We start from the raw sequence: 22,298 nt of genomic DNA, 5'->3' as shown, positions 1-22,298 counted from the left end.
TTTTATATATCTTTCTATTAAAGTCACGATGATAAGCAAATAAAACAAAGAAAACGTAGTACAAAAGTGCACCTTGGTCAAGGCATGAACAAAAATCCACACAACTGTCGGCTACCCTCATCTCTATACATTAGAGCCCTTTAGTTCCCCTGTCTCTATGACCACAGGAAATAAAAACTGCCAGCATAAATTGTCAAATATTCATATAAGATCGCAATAAAGCAACGAATGATATGATTTAGCTCAAAAACAAAGTGTCCCATTTATTTGTTTTTAAATTCTTTTTAATTCCAACATAAAATAAAAAGCACCACAAGGCCCCTCCTCTCTTCCCTCTCCACCTTTTCCAGAGCCACCCTCCATGCTAACCATATATACCTTTTTTTAAACAAAATATTGGTAAATTTACCCTCACTAACTTTTCGATGAGACAATATTCGAAAACCTGATGGGATATAAAATCAACTTTACTATTTCCATAAAACAAACTTTAATATAACAATCCCATCACTTTATAAATCTGCACACTTCATTCTCCTTAAAGGGACACTGAATCCAACTTTCTAATTTACTCCTATTATCAAATTTTCTTCATTCTCTTGGCATCTTTATTTGAAAAGCAAGAATGTAAGTTTAGATGCCGGCCCATTTTTTATGAACAATCTGGGTTGTTCTTGCTGATTGGTGGATTAATTTAACCGACCAATAAACAAGTGCTGTCCAGCTCAGATGCCTTCATTTTCAAATAAAGATAGCAAGAGAACGAAGAAAAATTGATAATAGGAGTAAATTAGAAAGTTGCTTAAAATTGCATGCTCTATCTGAATCACAAAATAATTTTTTGGGTTCAGTGTTCCTTTAATCTCTAACCCACAACGCTCCAAAATCAACAAACTATGCATCTGTTTGTTTTTTTTTTTTTTTAATTTATTAAATTCCCCCCATCGAAGGAGTCTTTTTAGAAATCCATCTACTAAGGATTATACTCCTGGCTACCAAGATTGAAAAATCAACCAGTTCTCTATTCTTACACCTATTCTTGGGAAGCAAAAAGATAATTATATTGAGCTGTAATTTAGTAGTTACCTTTGTGATCTTATTTAGCCAGAAATTAATTTTTCTCCAAAACTGATTAATCATTCAACAAAGCCAAAAATATTGAACCAACTCCACCATAGGTGTATTGAATTTAATACAGTTATCTAAATATGCACTATTCCATCTATGTAATAAAGGTGGTGTCAGGTACAATAATGACATTGACATGCGATTCTCTCAGATCTGCTTATTTTGTAGTTGCCTGCACTTTTTTTCAATGCAGTAATTGTTTTCTTCCTTTATTTGCAGTTGCCCTTTCAAATGCCATTTTAAAGACACATTTTGAATATTCCTAATACCATCCTATTCCTACAGTAACTTATATAAACTAGAAATTAAACCATTCCCTGTTTTTGTGTAAACATTTGTTAACAGTTATCAAAAATTGACCAATTCCAAACCGCCCCATTTACGGTTGTCGTCATATTAACAAAGTGTCTAATTTGTAGGTATGATTCTTTCTGTAGCAGATCAAATTCCATTCTCAAAGTCTCAGACAGAAAATTGACATATTAATAATTACATTTTTGCCATTATCTTTTTCTAGACATTGATCATTTTTTTTTTCCCTACAAGTTTAATACTGACTTCACAACATAGCAATAAACAGTGTGTGTTGCACACTTTGGGCTATGCTCTTCCGAGATGTTTTACTATGCACTTTATTCTAGTGACTGAGCCAGCAAAACATAAACGAATAAAGCTACTTTTATATATTTAATTCCAAAAAGTTCATAATGTTTAACTATTTTCATTATTTGTACTTAATTGGTTAAGTAGTGCGTCCCACATAGTGGAAAAGATAAAGACCCAATGGTTATTTACAGGATTAATGTATTTTGTTTTCTACTCCAAGGGGCACCTAACACGGCGGAGTTGAAGATCTGCAGAGTAAATAAGAATTCTGGCAGCTGCCTAGGGGGGGACGAAATCTTCTTGCTGTGTGATAAAGTGCAGAAAGGTATGGGATAATCATGCTGTTACTGAGAGCTCCCTACACTTCCAGTATCAATTATTATTTCTTTCTAATGACACGATGAGTCCACGGATCATCTAATTACTATTGGGAATATCACTCCTGCCCAGCAGGAGGCGGCAAAGAGCAACACAGCAAAGCTGTTAAATATCACCTCCCTTCCCTCCAACCCCAGTCATTCTCTTTGCCTACGTTAGAGCAAGGAAGGGGTAAAGGTTAGGTGTTAGTAAAAGATTCTCCAAGCAAGATTTTATTATTTTTTAAGTAGTTCAAGATTGTGCTGCTTTGTTCTAGGGTGTAGCCATAGTCCATATCAGTCTCTTCAGTAGAGCAGTGGTGGCTTTAGAGCGACGGGAACTTGTGGGACATAATACTCACTGCGCTTCCCATGTAGTTTATGCAGCCCTAACTGTGAAAGCCTAAGTAAGATTACTCAGTCTTTATCTCTTTTCTCCACAGGTCCATGTGAGGGAGAGGACCTCTCAAACCTTGTAAGCTGACTTGCTGTCTGGCAGATTTGAGGTATGTGCTGACTTTATTTTTTCTGGGACTAGTAAAATAAAAGGAGACTCAGAAAAAGTTGGGCACTTTATTCAAAATAAGGGACACAATAAAATTTTATGGCAGGCACTGGGGCTGAAGAGGTTAAATAAGGCTCAATTTATTGTGGTTTCACTGCTCCCGGTGGCTTGACTTTAAAATATGCCGACTGGGAGATTCATTTTTAGACGCCCACGATGGGCGGAGCTATCTGAGGCGGCAGTTTGTGTTGCGCCCCACTTGTTCATTCACTTCCGGTGATATGAAACTGCTGGACAGCAGCCTTCTGAAAGGTTTACGGCTTATTCTACAAGGGCTGTTTCTCCAACATTGGTGTGTCCGGTACACGGCTTCATCCTTACTTGTGGGATATTCTCTTCCCCTACAGGAAATGGCAAAGAGAGCACCCAGCAAGAGCTGTCCATATAGCCCCCCCTCTGGCTCCGCCCCCCAGTCATTCTCTTTGCCGCTCTGAACAAGTAGCATCTCCACGGGGATGGTAAAGAGTATGTGGTGTTAGTTGTAGTTTTTTATTTCTTCTATCAAGAGTTTATTTTAAAATAGTGCCGGTTTGTACTATTTACAACAGAAAATGAAGAAGATTTCTGTTAAAGAGGAATATGATTTTAGCAGTAGTAACTAAAATCTGTTGCTGTTCCCACGCAGGGCTGTTGAAACCAGAGAACTTCAGTTGGGGGGAACAGTTTGCAGGCTTATCTGCTGCAGGTATGATCAGTCATATTTCTAACAAGACATGTTAATGCTAGAAGACTGTCAGTTTTCCCTTAAGGGGTAAGTAAGCCATTTTCTTAGACTCATAACAGATTAAGGCTTATTAATGGGCTCTATACTGGTTGACACTATTGTGGGCTAAATCGATTGATTTATTTCATATTTAGATGGCTTTTAGAGTGTATTGTGTAATTAAAAGCATTTTTGGGAACGTTTTTATTCGCCTGGCATTTAGTTAGACTACTATTTCAGTCAGAAAGGCCCCTTCACTCTGGTATGCAGAGGAAGGAGGCCCCGTTTTCGCGCCTCAATTGCGCAGTTTACTTCCATGGCAGTGCATGCAGCTTCATGTGAGGGGTCCTGTGGTTACAAAAACGGACTCAGGAAGGTTTATTTCAGTGCTGAATAACTCTCAGGGAAGGTAAAGAGCCGCAGCAAGGCTGTGACAGTGATTGTAGTGTACTAAAATTGTTGAATTGAGCAAATAGCTCCGGTTAAAGGGATTAAAGGGTTAAAGTCTTGAAACTTGGTGTGCAATACTTTCAAGGCATTAGGAATCTGGGGTGAAAATTTTGTAAAAATCGGACATTGCCTTCATTGTTTTTCAAACTATCAGAAATAAAGTGTGCCTGTTTATTATTTAAAGGGACAGTAACGCTTTTCTTTAAAAACGCTTTTATTGCATTATTAGCCTGCCAAATCCTGTCTAACATGTCTATACCTTCAGATGGCTTATGTTCTGTGTGTATGAAAGCCAAGGTGGTTCCCCCTATTAATGTATGCGCAAATTGTGTCATAGCGTCCAAACAAAGTATGGACAGTACTGCCACATTGAATAAGATTGCCCAAGATGATTCTTCCAATGAAGGTAGTGGGGATAGTTCTTCATCCTCTCCTTCTGTGTCAACACCAGTTTTGCCCGCGCAGGCGATACCTAGTACATCTAGCGCACCAATGCTTGTTACTATGCAACAATTAACAGCAGTAATGGATAATTCTATAGCAAATCTGTTATCCAAACTGCCATCCTACCCTAGAAAGCGTGATAGCTCAGTTTTAAATACAGAAGATGAGCAGGTTGGTGCTGAGGACAATTTATCAGTTATACCCTCACATCAATCTGAATTGGCAGTGAGGGAGTGTCTGTCTGAGGGGGAAATTTCTGATTCAGGAAAAGTTTCTCAGCAGGCAGACACTGATGTCGTAACATTTAAATTTAAGTTAGAACATCTCCGTGCCCTGCTTAAGGAGGTCCTAACTACTCTTGATGACTGTGATTCTTTGGTAATTCCAGAGAAATTGTGCAAGATGGACAAATTCTTAGAGGTCCCAGTGCACGCTGATGCCTTTCCGATACCCAAGCGGGTGGCGGACATAGTGACTAAGGAGTGGGAAAAGGCAGGTATACCTTTTGTTCCACCTCCTATATTCAAGAAAATGTTCCCCATTGTTGACCCCAGAAGGGACGCATGGCAAACGGTTCCTAAGGTTGAGGGGGCAGTGTCAACGTTAGCTAAGCGCACAACTATTCCTGTTGAAGACAGTTGCGCTTTTAAAGATCCTATGGATAAAAAATTGGAAGGATTGCTAAAAAAGATATTTGTTCAACAAGGTTTCCTTCTTCAACCAATCTCGTGCATTATTCCTGTCACCACGGCAGCGTACTTTTGGTTCGAGGAACTAGAAAATTCGCTCCAAAAAGAGACTCCATATGATGAAGTCATGGACAGAATTCACGCACTAAAGTTGGCTAATTCCTTTATTTTGGATGCCACTTTCCAATTGGCTAAGTTAGTGGCGAAAAATTCAGGTTTTGCAATAGTGGCGTGCAGAGCGCTTTGGCTAAAATCCTGGTCGGCGGATGTGTCGTCCAAGAATAAATTGCTTAATATTCCTTTCAAGGGTAAGACCCTTTTCGTGCCGGAATTGAAAGAGATTATTTCAGACATTACTGGTGGAACGGGACATGCCCTCCCACAGGATAGGCCTTTCAAGGCCAAGAACAAATCTAATTTTCGTTCCTTTCGCAATTTCAGGAACGGACCGAATCCTAACTCTGCGGCCTCCAGACAAGAAGGCAACTCTTCCCAGCCTAAACCTGCATGGAAACCATTGCAAGGCTGGAACAAGGGTAAACAGGCCAAGAAGCCTGCTGCTGCTACCAAGACAGCATGAAGGGGTAGCCCCTGATCCGGGACCGGATCTAGTAGGGAGCAGACTTTCTCTCTTCGCTCAGGCTTGGGCAAGAGACGTTCCGGATCCCTGGGCACTGGAAATAGTCTCTCAGGGGTATCTTCTAGAGTTCAAGGAACTTCCTCCAAGGGGAAGGTTCCACATGTCTCGCTTATCTTCAGACCAGATAAAGAGACAGGCATTCTTACATTGCGTAGGAGACCTATTAAAAATGGAGTGATAAACCCAGTTCCAACAGTGGAACAAGGTCTGGGTTTTTACTCAAACCTGTTTGTAGTTCCCAAAAAAGAGGGAACTTTCAGGCCAATTCTGGATCTAAAAATTCTAAACAAATTCCTCAGAGTTCCATCATTCAAAATGGAAACCATTCGGACAATTTTACCAACAATCCAGGAGGGTCAATATATGACTACCGTGGACTTAAAGGATGCGTACCTGCATATTCCTATCCACAAAGATCATCATCAGTTCCTCAGGTTCGCCTTTATGGACAAACATTACCAGTTCGTGGCTCTTCCGTTCGGTTTAGCCACTGCTCCCAGAATCTTCACAAAGGTGCTAGGGTCCCTTCTAGCGGTTCTAAGACCGAGGGGCATTGCTGTAGCACCTTATCTAGACGACATTCTAATCCAAGCGTCGTCTCTTTCCAAAGCAAAGGCTCATACAGACATTGTTCTAGCTTTTCTCAGATCTCACGGGTGGAAGGTGAACGTAGAAAAGAGTTCCCTGTCCCCGTCAACAAGAGTTCCTTTTTTGGGAACAATAATAGATTCTTTAGAAATGAAGATCTTCCTGACAGAGGTCAGAAAGTTAAAGCTTCTAAACGCTTGTCAAGTTCTTCACTCTATTCTTCAGCCTTCCATAGCTCAGTGCATGGAAGTAGTAGGATTGATGGTTGCAGCAATGGACATAGTTCCTTTTGCTCAAATTCATCTAAGACCATTACAACTGTGCATGCTCAATCAGTGGAATGGGGACTATGCAGACTTGTCTCCCCAGATTCAAGTAGACCAGGTAACCAGGGATTCTCTCCGCTGGTGGTTGTCTCACGATCACCTGTCTCAGGGAATGAGTTTCCGCAGACCAGAGTGGGTCATTGTCACGACCGACGCCAGTCTCTTAGGATGGGGTGCGGTCTGGGAGTCTCTGAAAGCCCAAGGTCTATGGTCTCGAGAAGAGTCTCTTCTTCTGATAAACATTTTAGAACTGAGAGCGATATTCAATGCGCTCCTGGCGTGTCCTCACCTAGCAAAGGCCAAATTCATAAGGTTCCAGTCGGACAACATGACGACTGTAGCGTACATCAATCATCAGGGGGGAACAAAGAGTTCCTTAGCGATGAGAGAGGTATCCAAGATCATCAAATGGGCGGAGGATCACTCCTGCCACCTATCTGCGATTCACATCCCAGGAGTTGACAACTGGGAGGCGGATTATTTGAGTCGTCAGACTTTTCATCCGGGGGAGTGGGAACTCCATCCGGAGGTTTTTGCCCAGTTAACTCAACTATGGGGCATTCCAGATATGGATCTGATGGCGTCTCGCCAGAACGCCAAGGTTCCTCGATACTGGTCCAGATCCAGGGATCCCAAGGCGACACTGGTGGATGCATTAGTTGCGCCTTGGTCGTTCAACCTAGCTTATGTGTTTCCACCGTTCCCTCTCCTTCCCAGGCTTGTAGCCAGGATCAAACAGGAGCAGGCCTCGGTGATTCTAATAGCCCCTGCGTGGCCACGCAGGACTTGGTATGCAGACCTGGTGAATATGTCATCGGCTCCACCATGGAAGCTACCTTTGAGGCAGGATCTTCTAGTACAAGGTCCGTTCGAACATCCAAATCTAGTCTCTCTCCAACTGACTGCTTGGAAATTGAACACTTGATTCTATCTAAGCGTGGGTTTTCAGATTCAGTAATAGATACTCTGGTTCAAGCCAGAAAACCTGTAACTAGGAGGATTTACCATAAGATATGGCAAAAATATATCCGTTGGTGTGAATCCAAGGGATTCCCTTGGAGTAAAATTAAAATTCCTAGGATACTTTCCTTTCTCCAAGAAGGTCTGGATAAAGGTTTGTCAGCTAGTTCCTTAAAAGGACAGATATCTGCTCTGTCTGTTTTGTTACACAAACGTCTGGCAGCAGTGCCAGATGTACAGGCGTTAGTACAGGCGTTGGTTAGAATCAAGCCTGTTTACAGACCCATGACTCCTCCTTGGAGTCTAAATTTAGTTCTCTCAGTTCTTCAGGGGGTTCCGTTTGAACCCATGCATTCCATAGATATTAAGTTACTATCTTGGAAAGTTCTGTTTTTGGTTGCTATTTTTGCTAGAAGAGTTTCTGAATTATCTGCTTTGCAGTGTACTTCTCCCTATTTGGTATTCCATACAGATAAGGTAGTTTTACGTACCAAGCCTGGTTTTCTTCCAAAGGTCGTTTCCAACAGGAATATTAACCAGGAAATTGTTGTTCCTTCTCTGTGTCCGAATCCAGTTTCAAAGAAGGAACGCTTGTTACACAATCTAGATGTGGTCCGTGCTTTAAAGTTCTATTTAGAAGCAACAAAGGATTTCAGACAGACATCATCCTTGTTTGTTGTGTATTCCTGTAAGAGGAGAGGGCAGAAAGCTACTGCTACCTCTCTTTCTTTTTGGCTGAAAAGCATCATCCGATTGGCTTATGAGACTGCCGGACGGCAGCCTCCTGAACGAATTACAGCTCATTCTAATAGAGCTGTGGCTTCCACATGGGCCTTCAAGAACGAGGCTTCTGTTGATCAGATCTGTAAGGCGGCGACTTGGTCTTCTCTGCATACTTTTGCCAAATTTTACAAATTCGATACTTATGCTTCTTCTGAGGCTATTTTTGGGAGAAAGGTTTTGCAAGCCGTGGTGCCTTCCGTTTAGGTAACCTTGTTTGCTCCCTCCCTTCATCCGTGTCCTAAAGCTTTGGTATTGGTTCCCACAAGTAAGGATGAAGCCGTGGACCGGACACACCAATGTTGGAGAAAACAGAATTTATGTTTACCTGATAAATTTCTTTCTCCAACGGTGTGTCTGGTCCACGGCCCGCCCTGGTTCTTAATCAGGTTTGAAAAATGTCTTTCTTTTTACACTACAGTCACCACGGCACCCTATAGTTTCTCCTTTTTCTCCTAACCGTCGGTCGAATGACTGGGGGGCGGAGCCAGAGGGGGGGCTATATGGACAGCTCTTGCTGGGTGCTCTTTGCCATTTCCTGTAGGGGAAGAGAATATCCCAGAAGTAAGGATGAAGCCGTGGACCGGACACACCTTTGGAGAAAGAAATTTATCAGGTAAACATAAATTCTGTTTTCCTCTTCCTGGGCTTCTGTGGAACAGATTTGCAAGGCTGCAACTTTGTCCTCTCGTCACACTTTTTCAAAATTCTACAAGTTTGACACTTTTGCTTCGGCTGAGGCCGCTTTTGGGAGAAAGGTTCTTCAAGCAGTGGTGCCTTCTGTTTAGGTTCCCTGTCTTGTCCCTCCCTTATCATCTGTGTACTCTAGCTTGGGTATTGATTCCCAATAGTAATTAAGATGATCTGTGGACTCATTGTGTCATTAGAAAGAAAACAAAATTTATGCTTACCTGATAAATGTATTTCTTTCTTGACACGATGAGTCCATGGCCCGCCCTGTTTTTTAGACAGGTTGTTAGTTTGTTATAAACTTCAAACACCTCTGCAACTTGTTTCTTCCATTCTCTCCTTTACTTTGGCCGAATGACTGGGGTTGGAGGGAAGGGAGGTGATATTTAACAGCTTTGCTGTGGTGCTCTTTGCCGCCTCCTGCTGGGCAAGAGTGATATTCCTAATACTAATTAGATGATCCGTGGACTCATCGTGTCAAGAAAGAAAGAAATTTATCAGGTAAGGATAAATTATATATTTTTTTTTTACTGTAATATGATCCAACCCCAAAATGTACAAATACATCATACATACAGATACACGCGGCTTTTTCTTTCATATAGGTGGCAAGAGTCCATGAGCTAGTGACGTATGTGATATACATTCCTACCAGTAGGGGGCAAAGTTTCCCAAGCCTCAAATTCCTATAAATAAACCTCCCACCTCACTAATACCTCAGTTTTACAAACTTTGCCTCCTTAGGAGGTGGTGAAGCATGATGTGCTTGATTTCCTCTGTGAAAGGCGCTTCTAAGCATATTGAAGCCCAGTTCCTCTCTAACACCTAGGTTATGTGTGTTGCGCTAAACAGGTTGCGTTATTTCACTCTCCATAGCACTGCCATTACGAGTTTCTGAAAAGCCTCCTTGTGCGTACAATATGGTTGCTTTAAACTCCATACCGCACAAAATCCAAGGGCTGCTTTGACGTGCTCGTGCACGCTTTTCCCCATAGACATCAGTGGGGAGTGTTAGAAAAAAAACACATCTGCGATTGAGGAATAACATTTTTTCGTAACGCAACCCCATTGATGTCTATGGGGGAAAAAAGTTAAATTTAAACCTAAAATAAAGCCCAAGTCTAAACACCCGTAATCTGCCGCTCCCGACATTGCCGACACCTAAATAAAGTTATTAACCAAAAATCTGCCGCCCCCAATATCGCTGACACTAATAAAAGCTATTAACCCCTAATTCACCGCTCCACCTTAAAGGGACACTGTAGCCAAAAAAATTATTTTGTGATTCAGATAGAGCATGCAATTTTAAGCAACTTTCTAATTTACTCCTATTATTAAATTGTCTTCATTTTCTTGTTATGTTTATTTGAAAAGCAAGAATGTAAGTTTAGATGCCGGCCCATTTTAGGTGAACAACCTGGGTTGTCCTTGCTGATTGGACAGCACCTTAAAACAAGTGCTGTCCATGGTTCTGAACCCACAATTTGCTGGCTCCTTAGCTGAGATGCCTTCTTTTCAAATAAAGATTGCAAGAGAATGAAGTAAAATTGATAATAGAAGTTAATTAGAAAGTTGCTTACAATTACATGCTCTATCTGAATCATGAAAGACATTTTTTGGCTACAGTGTCCCTTTAAGGGAGATCTGGGGGCTCCCACCCGCTCCTAGCACGGCTATCAGTCCTGTATAGGGACAGGCATCGCCAGGGCTTCACGTTATGTGCGGTCACGTCACGCACAATGACGTGATGACGTCACCGCGCAAGTATAGGAAAAGGGGGGCTACAGACCTCTAAGACCCACCGATGGAAAGGTAATCGCCTGTAAAAATATTTTAATTAATAAAAAAAAACATTTAAAACAGCTTAGCACCCAGGTGGGAAAGTACTTAGCACTCAAAGGGTTAAAAAAAAACTAACACTACGAAACAAAAAAATCCTAAGAAAAATTTAAAAAATCTGTTTACCAAAAAATAAAAAACACTAAAAAAACACTAAAATCACGAAAAATAAAAAACACTAAGATTACAAAAAAATAAACGAAATTATCAAAAATAAAAACAATTGCACCTAAACTAAAAAGCCCTATAAAAATAAAAAAGCCCCCCCAAAATAAAAACACACCCTATCCTAGAATAAAATACCAATAGCCCTTAAAAGGGCCTTTTATAGGGCATTGCCCTAAAGAAATCGGCTCTTTTACCTGTAAAAAAGTAAAATCCCCCCAAAAGTAAACCCCCCCCCACCCAACCAATCCCCTCCAGAATTTAAAAAAAACCCTAACTTTAAAAAAAACCTAAGCTACCCATTGCCCCTAAAGGGGAATTTGTATGGGCATTGCCCCTAAAGGGGAATTTGGCTCTTTTTCAAAGCCCTAATCTAAAACAACCCCCCCCCCAACACTAACCCCATTACATCTACTCACGGTTCCTGAAGTCCGGACATCCATCTTCATCCATCCAGGGGGGCGTCTATCTTCATCCTGGCGGAGACATCCTGGAAGCCGAAGACATCCTGCACAGTACGTCCTCTTCATACAGTCGCTGCCGTACACTGAAGTTGTATTCAAGGTACCCGTTTCAAAATGGAGTACCTTGCATTCCTATTGACTGGTTTGATTATTTTTTTGATTCAAAACAGCCAATAGGGTGAGAGCTTCTGAAATCCTATTGGCTGTTCAATAGCTCTCAGATGGCGGGATGGATTGTGTCTGTATAGGCTGTAACGCAAGCATTTTAGCCTCAATGCACAACCTGTAATACCAGCGCTATGGAAATCCCACGCATAAACTTTTTTTTTTTTTAGTGCGTTATGGACGTTGCGTTACAGATTAAAATGCTTGCGGTATAGCTATACCGACACGACTCACAATGGCGGCGTTACTGCTTTCACGCTGAAATTGCAATTTTTTTTCAGCGTTAAAAGCCGCAATGCAAAACTCATAATCTAGGTGTAAGTGCAGTGTTAGTCTGAGGGATGTGAAGAGATATTATGATATTATGTTTTCGCCTATGGGAAATCTATTCTAAGGCTCTCTGTAAATCAGTCGCATGGATTCATCTGCTGCATCCCTTTATAGAGTGACATTATACTCTTGTACCATTACCTCTGCTGATATGTTTCAGTTCTGGTTTGGCTGTCTGCTATATGTGGATGACGGGTGTCTTACACGGTAAGTATATACAGTACTTTTATTATATAAGACACTCGGCTATGGATTGGGCACTTTTTAAGTAAAGTTGTTGTATATTGTTTGTATACATGCCTTGAGTCAGTAATTCAGTGCTCATTTTTTTTAGAGACTTTATCTGTGGCTAAATATTTGTCAAGGTTGGTAGAGTCTGTGAAACATACAGGTTTGTTTTGTGTTTTGGAGCTAGTAATTTATTTACAAATTAGGATGCTAAGTATTATGTTAGTCTCATAAAATGTTGATAATCACATTTTATGCATCTAAGTATCCATTAGGCTTTATTTAGGTACATTTAGTTCTTTTGTGTATACAATCAACATTCTTATCTGCTTTTTAGACTGATAGGTTTATTAGAAATCCACTACCGCTTTGCATGTCACGCAGGGTAAGGTTTCGTCATTTTGTGCCATTTTTCTGGTGCCAAAATTTCCTGCCAAAATTTTTAAAAGTTTCCTCAGGCAGCTGTCTCGGTTTTATTCTAGTGCCTATGATTTAAGTTTTTTGAATTTTGAAGAAAACGTAATTATTTTTTTGGATTTAATTTCTCAGCGGAGATAGCTGTTTTTATTTTACCCCTCCCTCTCTAGGGACTCGTGGATTTCCACCTCTTGGGTATTATATCCCATACCAGTGACGTGCAGTGACGTCAGAGGCTGGTGAGGCAGTGGCTAGGATACGCCTTCATTCTTTAGATATCCTTTGTTGAAGAAATAGCAATGCACATGGGTGAGCCAATCACATGTGGTATCTATGTGCAGCCACCAATCAGCAGCTACTGAGCATATTTAGATATGATTTTCAACAAAGGATATCAAAAGAATGAAAAAAATAGATATTAGATGTAAATTGGAAAGTTATTTAAATTTGCATATGGGATTGATATGGGTTTCATGTCCCTTTAAATGGTGTCTTGGAAAACTGGTCAACTTAGTAAACATCTGATTTTAGTCTAAAAGGATTGTAACAGAAACTCTTGCCAGATAACACAATGCTTGCTCTGATTATGAGATCTAGAAACCCAGGCCCATTAAAATATGTTTAAAACATACTTTTTACTTTAATGCTGCAAATTATGCTTATAGATTCTCTTTCATTATGCAGTAAATATAAAAATGTCTTGATCCAGTGGCGGCTGGTGAAATTTAAAGATGGTGGGGAGCTTGGCCTCACCCCTTTAAATAAAGCCACACCATCAGGTGGCACTACCAATTCATTAATTAAATAAATAAAAGGTAGACAGAAACACAGAAAAGCATTCAGGGGGAGAGGGAGAGACAGACGGGGGAGAGAGACACAGAGGGTTAGAGAGAGAGAGAGACAATCACACACAGAGGGGTTAGAGAGAGAGAGAAAGAGAGAGAGACACAATCACACACAGAGGGTTAGAGAGAGAGAAAGAGAGAGAGACACAATCACACACAGAGGGTTAGAGAGAGAGAGAAAGAGAGAGAGACAATTACACACAGAGGGGTTAGAGAGAGGGAAAGAGAGAGAGACACTGATTCAATCACATACAGAGGGTTAGAGAAAGAGAGACACAATCACACACAGAGGGTTAGAGAGAGAGAGAGAGAAAGAAAGAGACACAATCACACTCGGAGGGTTAGAGAGAAAGAGAGACACAATCACACACAGAGGGTTAGAGAGAGCGCGAGAGACACAATCACACACAGAGGGTTAGAGAGAGCGCGAGAGACACAATCACACACAGAGGGTTAGAGAGAGAGTGAGAGACACAATCACACACAGAGGGTTAGAGAGAGAGAGAGAAAGAGAGACACAATCACACACAGAGGGTTAGAGAGAGAAAGAGAGAGAGAGAGACACAATCACACACAGAGGGTTAGAGAGAGAGAAAGAGAGAGAGAGACACAATCACACACAGAGGGTTAGAGAGAGACACAATCACACACAGAGGGTTAGAGAGAGAGAAAGAGAGAGAGAGACACAATCACACACAGAGGGTTAGAGAGAGAGAGAAAGAAAGAGATAGAGAGAGACACAATCACACACAGAGGGTTAGAGAGAAAGAGACAGACACACAATCACACACAGAGGGTTAGAGAGAGCGCAAGAGACACAATCACACACAGAGGGTTAGAGAGAGAGCGAGAGACACAATCACACACAGAGGGTTAGAGAGAGAGAAAGAGAGAGACACAATCACACACAGAGGGTTAGAGAGAGACACAATCACACACAGAGGGTTAGAGAGAGAGAAAGAGAGAGAGAGACACAATCACACACAGAGGGTTAGAGAGAGAGAAAGAGAGAGACACACAATCACACACAGAGGGTTAGAGAGAGAAAGAAAGAGAGAGAGACACAATCACCCACAGAGGGTTAGAGAGAAAGAGAGAGAGAGAGACACAATCACACACAGAGGGTTAGAGAGAAAGAGAGAGAGACACAATCACACACAGAGGGTTAGAGAGAGACACAATCACACACAGAGGGTTAGAGAGAGAGAGAAAGAGAGAGAGACAATTACACACAGAGGGGTTAGAGAGAGAGAAAGAGAGAGAGACACAATCACACACAGAGGGTTAGAGAGAAAGAGAGAGAGACACAATCACACACAGAGGGTTAGAGAGAAAGAGAGAGAGAGAGACAATCACACACAGAGGGTTAGAGAGAAAGAGAGAGAGAGAGACACAATCACACACAGAGGGTTAGAGAGAAAGAGAGAGAGACACAATCACACACAGAGGGTTAGAGAGAGACACAATCACACACAGAGGGTTAGAGATAGAGAAAGAGAGAGAGAGAGAGACAATTACACACAGAGGGGTTAGAGAGAGAGAGAAAGAGAGAGAGACACAATCACACACAGAGGGTTAGAGAGAGAGAGAGAGAGAGAGAGAGAGAGAGAGAGAGACACAATCACACACAGAGGGGTTAGAGAGAGGGAAAGAGAGAGAGACATAATGATTCAATCACATACAGAGGGTTAGAGAGAAAGAGAGAGAGACACAATCACACACAGAGGGTTAGAGAGAGAGAGAGAAAGAAAGAGACACAATCACACACAGAGGGTTAGAGAGCGCGAGAGACACAATCACACACAGAGGGTTAGAGAGAGAGTGAGAGACACAATCACACACAGAGGGTTAGAGAGAGAGAGAGAGAAAGAGAGACACAATCACACACAGAGGGTTAGAGAGAGACACAATCACACACAGAGGGTTAGAGAGAGAGAAAGAGAGAGAGAGACACAATCACACACAGAGGGTTAGAGAGAGACAGAGAGAGAGAGACACAATCACACACAGAGGGTTAGAGAGAGACACAATCACACACAGAGGGTTAGAGAGAGAGAGACACAATCACACACAGAGGGTTAGAGAGAGAGAGAAAGAAAGAGATAGAGAGAGACACAATCACACACAGAGGGTTAGAGAGAAAGAGAGAGACACACAATCACACACAGAGGGTTAGAGAGAGCGCAAGAGACACAATCACACACAGAGGGTTAGAGAGAGAGCGAGAGACACAATCACACACAGAGGGTTAGAGAGAGAGAAAGAGAGAGACACAATCACACACAGAGGGTTAGAGAGAGACACAATCACACACAGAGGGTTAGAGAGAGAGAAAGAGAGAGACACAATCACACACAGAGGGTTAGAGAGAGAGAAAGAGAGACACACAATCACACACAGAGGGTTAGAGAGAGAAAGAAAGAGAGAGAGAGAGACACAATCACACACAGAGGGTTAGAGAGAAAGAGAGAGAGACACAATCACACACAGAGGGTTAGAGAGAAAGAGAGAGAGAGAGACACAATCACACACAGAGGGTTAGAGAGAGACACAATCACACACAGAGGGTTAGAGAGAGACACAATCACACACAGAGGGTTAGATAGAGACACAATCACACACAGAGGGTTAGAGAGAGACACAATCACACACAGAGGGTTAGAGAGAAAGAGAGAGACACACAAATACACACATAGGGTTAGAGAGAGACACAATCATACACAGAGGGTTAGAGAGAGAGAGAGAGACACACAATCACACACAGTGGGTTAGAGAGAGACACAATCACACACAGAGGGTTAGAGACACATAAGGGATGAGAGAGTCTGAGGGGGAGGAAGAGAGACAGAGAGAGAAAGAGACCATGGGGGAGAACAACACATAAGGAGAGAGATGGATAGAGAGAGAGACACACACACACACATACAAGGGGGGGGGGGAGAGGGACCACTGCATTTTTAAGTAATAAAACAGCAAAGCTACAGAGACTGAGACTATAACTAAGTGAGACTATAACTAAATGAGACCATACATTAGTGTGCAGTACAGAGGCAAGCTGCTAAGTTAGTGGGTGTAAAGTTTAAGTAAACAAAATACAAAAACAATCCTTTGCTGTAAAAGAGTAAAAAAAAACACTAAACCACATTCATTGAATTATAATTTTCACTAACAGAATCCTTTTCAGTAAAATCTTACTTTAATAAGATGGGGCTGAAACAGTGCTCTCTGTGCCTCTCTCTTCCTGCTCTGTAAGGATTCAGGAAGTGACAGTGGCACATTCCACTGCACTTAGAGGGGAAGAACAGAACTCTCTTTTTCACTTTAGCAAAGCTAGCAGGTTCACAGGACAGCAAAATAAATGAAAGTTGTTTTTTTCCGTTTTTGTTTTATTTTATATCATTTAACATCCAGCCCCAACTTTAAGTTCCATTTACTAATGCCTCTCACTGGATTGGTTCAGTCCAAATAGGACTGCCTCAAATAAGCAGTTAATGGGCCATGCAATGATCTTAACCACTTTCATCCAGTAGATGGCGCAGCATGTTGTGTAATGGTGGGCAGACCTGCTTGTGCCTCTTCATTGCACAACATATAGCTGTGAAAAAAAAAATGCTGGGGAAAAAAAATACATTTTTTTTTTTTTTTTTTTTTAAGTCAATAAAAAAAATTTTTTTTTTGCCCATATGAGAGGTGAACCACTGCCTCACCTGCCTCTAGTGACTGCACATCACTGTCCCATACGTCACTAGCTCATGGACTCTTGCCACCTATATGAAAGAAAACATAATTTATGTAAGAACTTACCTGATAAATTCATTTTTCATGGGGGCAAGAGTCCATGAGACCCACTCAATTTTTTGGGGGGTTATGATTTTTTTTTAATATAAGCACTTTATCCTGTTCCTCTCTTTATGCGTTTACTCCTTTTACACCTCACTATCTTGGATATATATTAAACTGAGGTATGAGTGAAGTGGTAGGTGTATTTATAGGCATTTGAGGTTTGGGAAACTTTGCCCCCTCCTGGTAGGAATGTATATCTCATACGTCACTAGCTCATGGACTCTTGCCACCATAAAAGAAATGAATTTATCAGGTAAGTTCTTACATAAATTATGTTTAACATTTTGTTACTACAGCTGGCCGGTAGTGCGGTTTTCATGAGTTCTTGTTCTACTGCTGAATTTCTTTGTATTTATTCTGACAATAACTATAAAATCAAACCATTTTTTTATATAGTGGCTTTCAGTAAAAATATCGGTCTTTTTTTTAATATTTGACTAAAGTGGCCATGCTACTTTTTGTGTACGAGGGAAAATGTTTTTTTGTGCACATGCCTAGCAGTTACTTTGCAAATGAACAAAAGACTTTGTTGAAGTTTGATCTTTAAAACAAATTCAGTGCAATGATCCTTTACATTTTGGATACTTGTGCCTACGACTTTATCCCTTTTGTTTTGACATTTTATAGTTTCTTAAAATAAATTTAATGAAAATTGGGCAGGTTTAGAAAATAGTCATTTTCAAGGTACTTGTTTCATCTTCCCATTTTTTTTATCACACAAAATATCTGAATCCTGAAACAAAAATCTGGGGTTTCATGTCCCTTTAAATGGACAACTAAATACACTAGAATTGCACAATTAACAAGTGCATAATAAAAAGACAATGCATTAACACTTGCTCTGAATTTAATAAATGCAGTAGATTTTTTTTCTTTCCTTGACAATTTTTTTTTTCCCGAAGGCATGGAGAGTCTACGACTTCATTCCAATTACTAGTGGATATTCACCTCCTGGCCAGCAGGAGGCGGCAAAGAGCACCCCAGCAGAGCTGTTAAGTGTCACTTCCCTTACCCATAACCCCCAGTCATTCTTTGCCTCTTTGAACAGGACAATGGCGAAGTTGAGTGTCTGAGAAATTTGAAATCCTTTAATGGGTACTTTTCCTTGCAAGCTAGGATTGGGGTCAAGCAGTGTCCATGTCGATCTCTTTAGTAAGAGTAGTGGTGGCTTTTAGCAGTTAGAAGGCAGCAAGGTTGTCTTTGCTTTACTTCTAACATTAATGCAACCCCTGTTATAGAAACCCAGAGTTAGTTACTCTGTTCTCTCTTTTTCTACAGGTCTCTGATAGGAGTAAGTGTCCTTTCACACCTTGTGAGAAGTCTTTCTGCCCGACAGCTGGATTTGAAGGTAAGTGCCTTTTGTCTTCTAGGTTCTGGAGACTCGCACTGTAAAAATCTTTATTTCTTTTGCAAGATGTAACAAGTCCACGGATTCATCCTTACTTGTGGGATATTATCCTTCCCAACAGGAAGTGGCAAAGAGAGCACCACAGCAGAGCTGTCTATATAGCTCCCCCCTTAACTCCACCCCCCAGTCATTCTCTTTGCCGGCTCTAAGCAGGAAGGGTAAAGTGAAAGGTGTTAAACTATTAGTTTTTATTTTTCTTCAAGCAAGAGTTTATTTTTAAATGGTACCGGTGTTGTACTATTTACTCTCAGGCAGGAGATAGATGAAGATTTCTTCCTGGAGGATGATGATCTTAACATTTGTAACTAAGGTCCACTGCAGTTCCCACAGAAGCTGAGGAGTACAGGAAAACTTCAGTGTGAGGAACGGTTTCTTGCTATACAGCAATGAGGTATGTTCAGTCATTTTTTCTGGAAGACTGTGATAATTCAGAAAGGCTGACCGTATCCCCATGAGGGGAAGGGTAAGCAGTAATCCTAGTTTCTCCAACATAGGTGTGTCCGGTCCACGGCGTCATCCTTACTTGTGGGATATTCTCCTCCCCAACAGGAAATGGCAAAGAGCCCAGCAAAGCTGGTCACATGATCCCTCCTAGGCTCCGCCTACCCTAGTCATTCTCTTTGCCGTTGTACAGGCAACATCTCCACGGAGATGGCTTAGAGTTTTTTAGTGTTTAACTGTAGTTTTTCATTATTCAATCAAGAGTTTGTTATTTTCAAATAGTACTGGTACGTACTATTTACTCAGAAACAGAAAAGAGATGAAGAATTCTGTTTGTATGAGGAAAATGATTTTAGCAACCGTAACTAAAATCCATGGCTGTTCCACACAGGACTGTTGAGAGCATTAACTTCAGTTGGGGGAACAGTTTGCAGTCCTTTGCTGCTTGAGGTATGACACATTCTAACAAGACGATGTAATGCTGGAAGCTGTCATTTTCCCTATGGGATCCGGTAAGCCATGTTTATTACGATTGTAAATAAGGGCTTCACAAGGGCTTATTTAGACTGTAGACATTTTTTGGGCTAAATCGATTGATATTAACACTTATTTAGCCTTGAGGAATCATTTATTCTGGGTATTTTGATATAATTATATCGGCAGGCACTGTTTTAGACACCTTATTCTTTAGGGGCTTTCCCAAAGCATAGGCAGAGTCTCATTTTCGCGCCGGTGTTGCGCACTTGTTTTTGAGAGGCATGGCATGCAGTCGCATGTGAGAGGAGCTCTGATACTGATAAAAGACTTCTGAAGGCATCATTTGGTATCGTATTCCCCTTGGGTTTGGTTGGGTCTCAGCAAAGCAGATACCAGGGACTGTAAAGGGGTTAAAGCTTAAAACGGCTCCGGTTCCGTTATTTTAAGGGTTAAAGCTTCCAAAATTGGTGTGCAATATTTTCAAGGCTTTAAGACACTGTGGTGAAAGTTTGGTGAATTTTGAACAATTCCTTCATGTTTTTTCGCAATTGCAGTAATAAAGTGTGTTCAGTTTAAAATTTAAAGTGACAGTAACGGTTTTATTTCAAAACGTTTTTTGTACTTCTTATCAAGTTTATGCCTGTTTAACATGTCTGAACTACCAGATAGACTGTGTTCTGAATGTGGGGAAGCCAGAATTCCTATTCATTTAAATAAATGTGATTTATGTGATAATGACAATGATGCCCAAGATGATTCCTCAAGTGAGGGGAGTAAGCATGGTACTGCATCATTCCCTCCTTCGTCTACACGAGTCTTGCCCACTCAGGAGGCCCCTAGTACATCTAGCGCGCCAATACTCCTTACTATGCAACAATTAACGGCTGTAATGGATAATTCTGTCAAAAACATTTTAGCCAAAATGAACCCTTGTCAGCGTAAGCGTGGATGCTCTGTTTTAGTTACTGAAGAGCATGACGACGCTGATATTAATATCTCTGAAGGGCCCCTAACCCAATCTGAGGGAGCCAGGGAGGTTTTGTCTGAGGGAGAAATTACTGATTTAGGGAACATTTCTCAGCAGGCTGAATCCGATGTGATTACTTTTAAATTTAAATTGGAACATCTCCGCATTTTGCTTAAGGAGGTATTATCCACTCTGGATGATTGTGAAAATTTGGTCATCCCAGAGAAACTATGTAAAATGGACAAGTTCCTAGAGGTGCCGGGGCTCCCAGAAGCTTTTCCTATACCCAAGCGGGTGGCGGACATTGTTAATAAAGAATGGGAAAGGCCCGGTATTCCTTTCGTCCCTCCCCCCATATTTAAAAAATTGTTTCCTATGGTCGACCCCAGAAAGGACTTATGGCAGTCAGTCCCCAAGGTCGAGGGAGCGGTTTCTACTTTAAACAAACGCACCACTATTCCCATAGAGGATAGTTGTGCTTTCAAAGATCCTATGGATAAAAAATTAGAAGGTTTGCTTAAAAAGATGTTTGTCAGCAGGGTTACCTTCTACAACCCATTTCATGCATTGTCCCTGTCACTACAGCCGCATATTTCTGGTTTGATGAGCTGATTAAGGTGCTCGATAGTGACTCTCCTCCTTATGAGGAGATTATGGACAGAGTCAATGCTCTCAAATTGGCTAATGCTTTCACTCTAGACGCCTCTTTGCAATTGGCTAAGTTAGCGGCTAAGAATTCTGGGTTTGCTATTGTGGCGCGCAGAGCGCTTTGGTTGAAATCTTGGTCGGCTGATGCGTCTTCCAAGAACAAGCTACTAAACATTCCTTTCAAGGGGAAAACGCTGTTTGGTCCTGACTTGAAAGAGATTATCTCTGATATCACTGGGGGTAAGGGCCATGCCCTTCCTCAGGATCGGCCTTTCAAGGCAAAAAATAGACCTAATTTTCGCCCCTTTCGTAAAAACGGACCAGCCCAAGGTGCTACGTCCTCTAAGCAAGAGGGTAATACTTCTCAGGCCAAGCCAGCTTGGAGACCAATGCAAGGCTGGAACAAGGGAAAGCAGGCAAAGAAACCTGCCACTGCTACCAAGACAGCATGAAATATCGGCCCCCGATCCGGGACCGGATCTGGTGGGGGGCAGACTCTCTCTCTTCGCTCACGCTTGGGCAAGAGACGTTCTGGATCCTTGGGCGCTAGAAATAGTCTCCCAGGGTTATCTTCTGGAATTCAAGGGACTTCCCCCAAGGGGAAGGTTCCACAGGTCTCAGTTGTCTTCAGACCACATAAAAAGACAGGCGTTCTTACATTGTGTAGAAGACCTGTTAAAAATGGGAGTGATTCATCCTGTTCCATTGAGAGAACAAGGGATGGGGTTCTACTCCAATCTGTTCATAGTTCCCAAAAAAGAGGGAACATTCAGACCAATCCTAGATCTCAAGATCTTAAACAAATTTCTCAAGGTCCCATCTTTCAAGATGGAAACCATTCGAACTATCCTTCCTTCCATCCAGGAAGGTCAATTCATGACCACGGTGGATTTAAAGGATGCGTATCTACATATTCCTATCCACAAGGAACATCATCGGTTCCTAAGGTTTGCATTCCTGGACAAACATTACCAGTTCGTGGCGCTTCCTTTCGGATTAGCCACTGCTCCAAGGATTTTCACAAAGGTACTAGGGTCCCTTCTAGCTGTGCTAAGACCAAGGGGCATTGCAGTAGTACCTTACCTGGACGACATTCTGATTCAAGCGTCGTCCCTCCCTCGAGCAAAGGCTCACAC

At 41.6% G+C, this 22,298-nt stretch overlaps 1 protein-coding gene across 1 annotated transcript in view; it reads left to right on the top strand.

Annotated features, from left to right (window-relative positions):
* RELA (RELA proto-oncogene, NF-kB subunit) overlaps positions 1-22,298 on the top strand; it is a 210,643-nt gene that overhangs the window by 146,365 nt on the left and 41,980 nt on the right. The window contains exon 7 of the mRNA XM_053720012.1: positions 1,955-2,059. Within this exon, the coding sequence (XP_053575987.1) occupies positions 1,955-2,059 (105 nt within the window). The remainder of the gene's footprint in view (positions 1-1,954; positions 2,060-22,298) is intronic.

This window comes from Bombina bombina, chromosome 7 (genome assembly GCF_027579735.1).
Source record: "Bombina bombina isolate aBomBom1 chromosome 7, aBomBom1.pri, whole genome shotgun sequence".
Classification (NCBI taxonomy): domain Eukaryota; kingdom Metazoa; phylum Chordata; class Amphibia; order Anura; family Bombinatoridae; genus Bombina; species Bombina bombina.
Note: the sequence above shows the minus strand (reverse complement) of the source record. Positions and strands in the feature narration are given on the sequence as shown.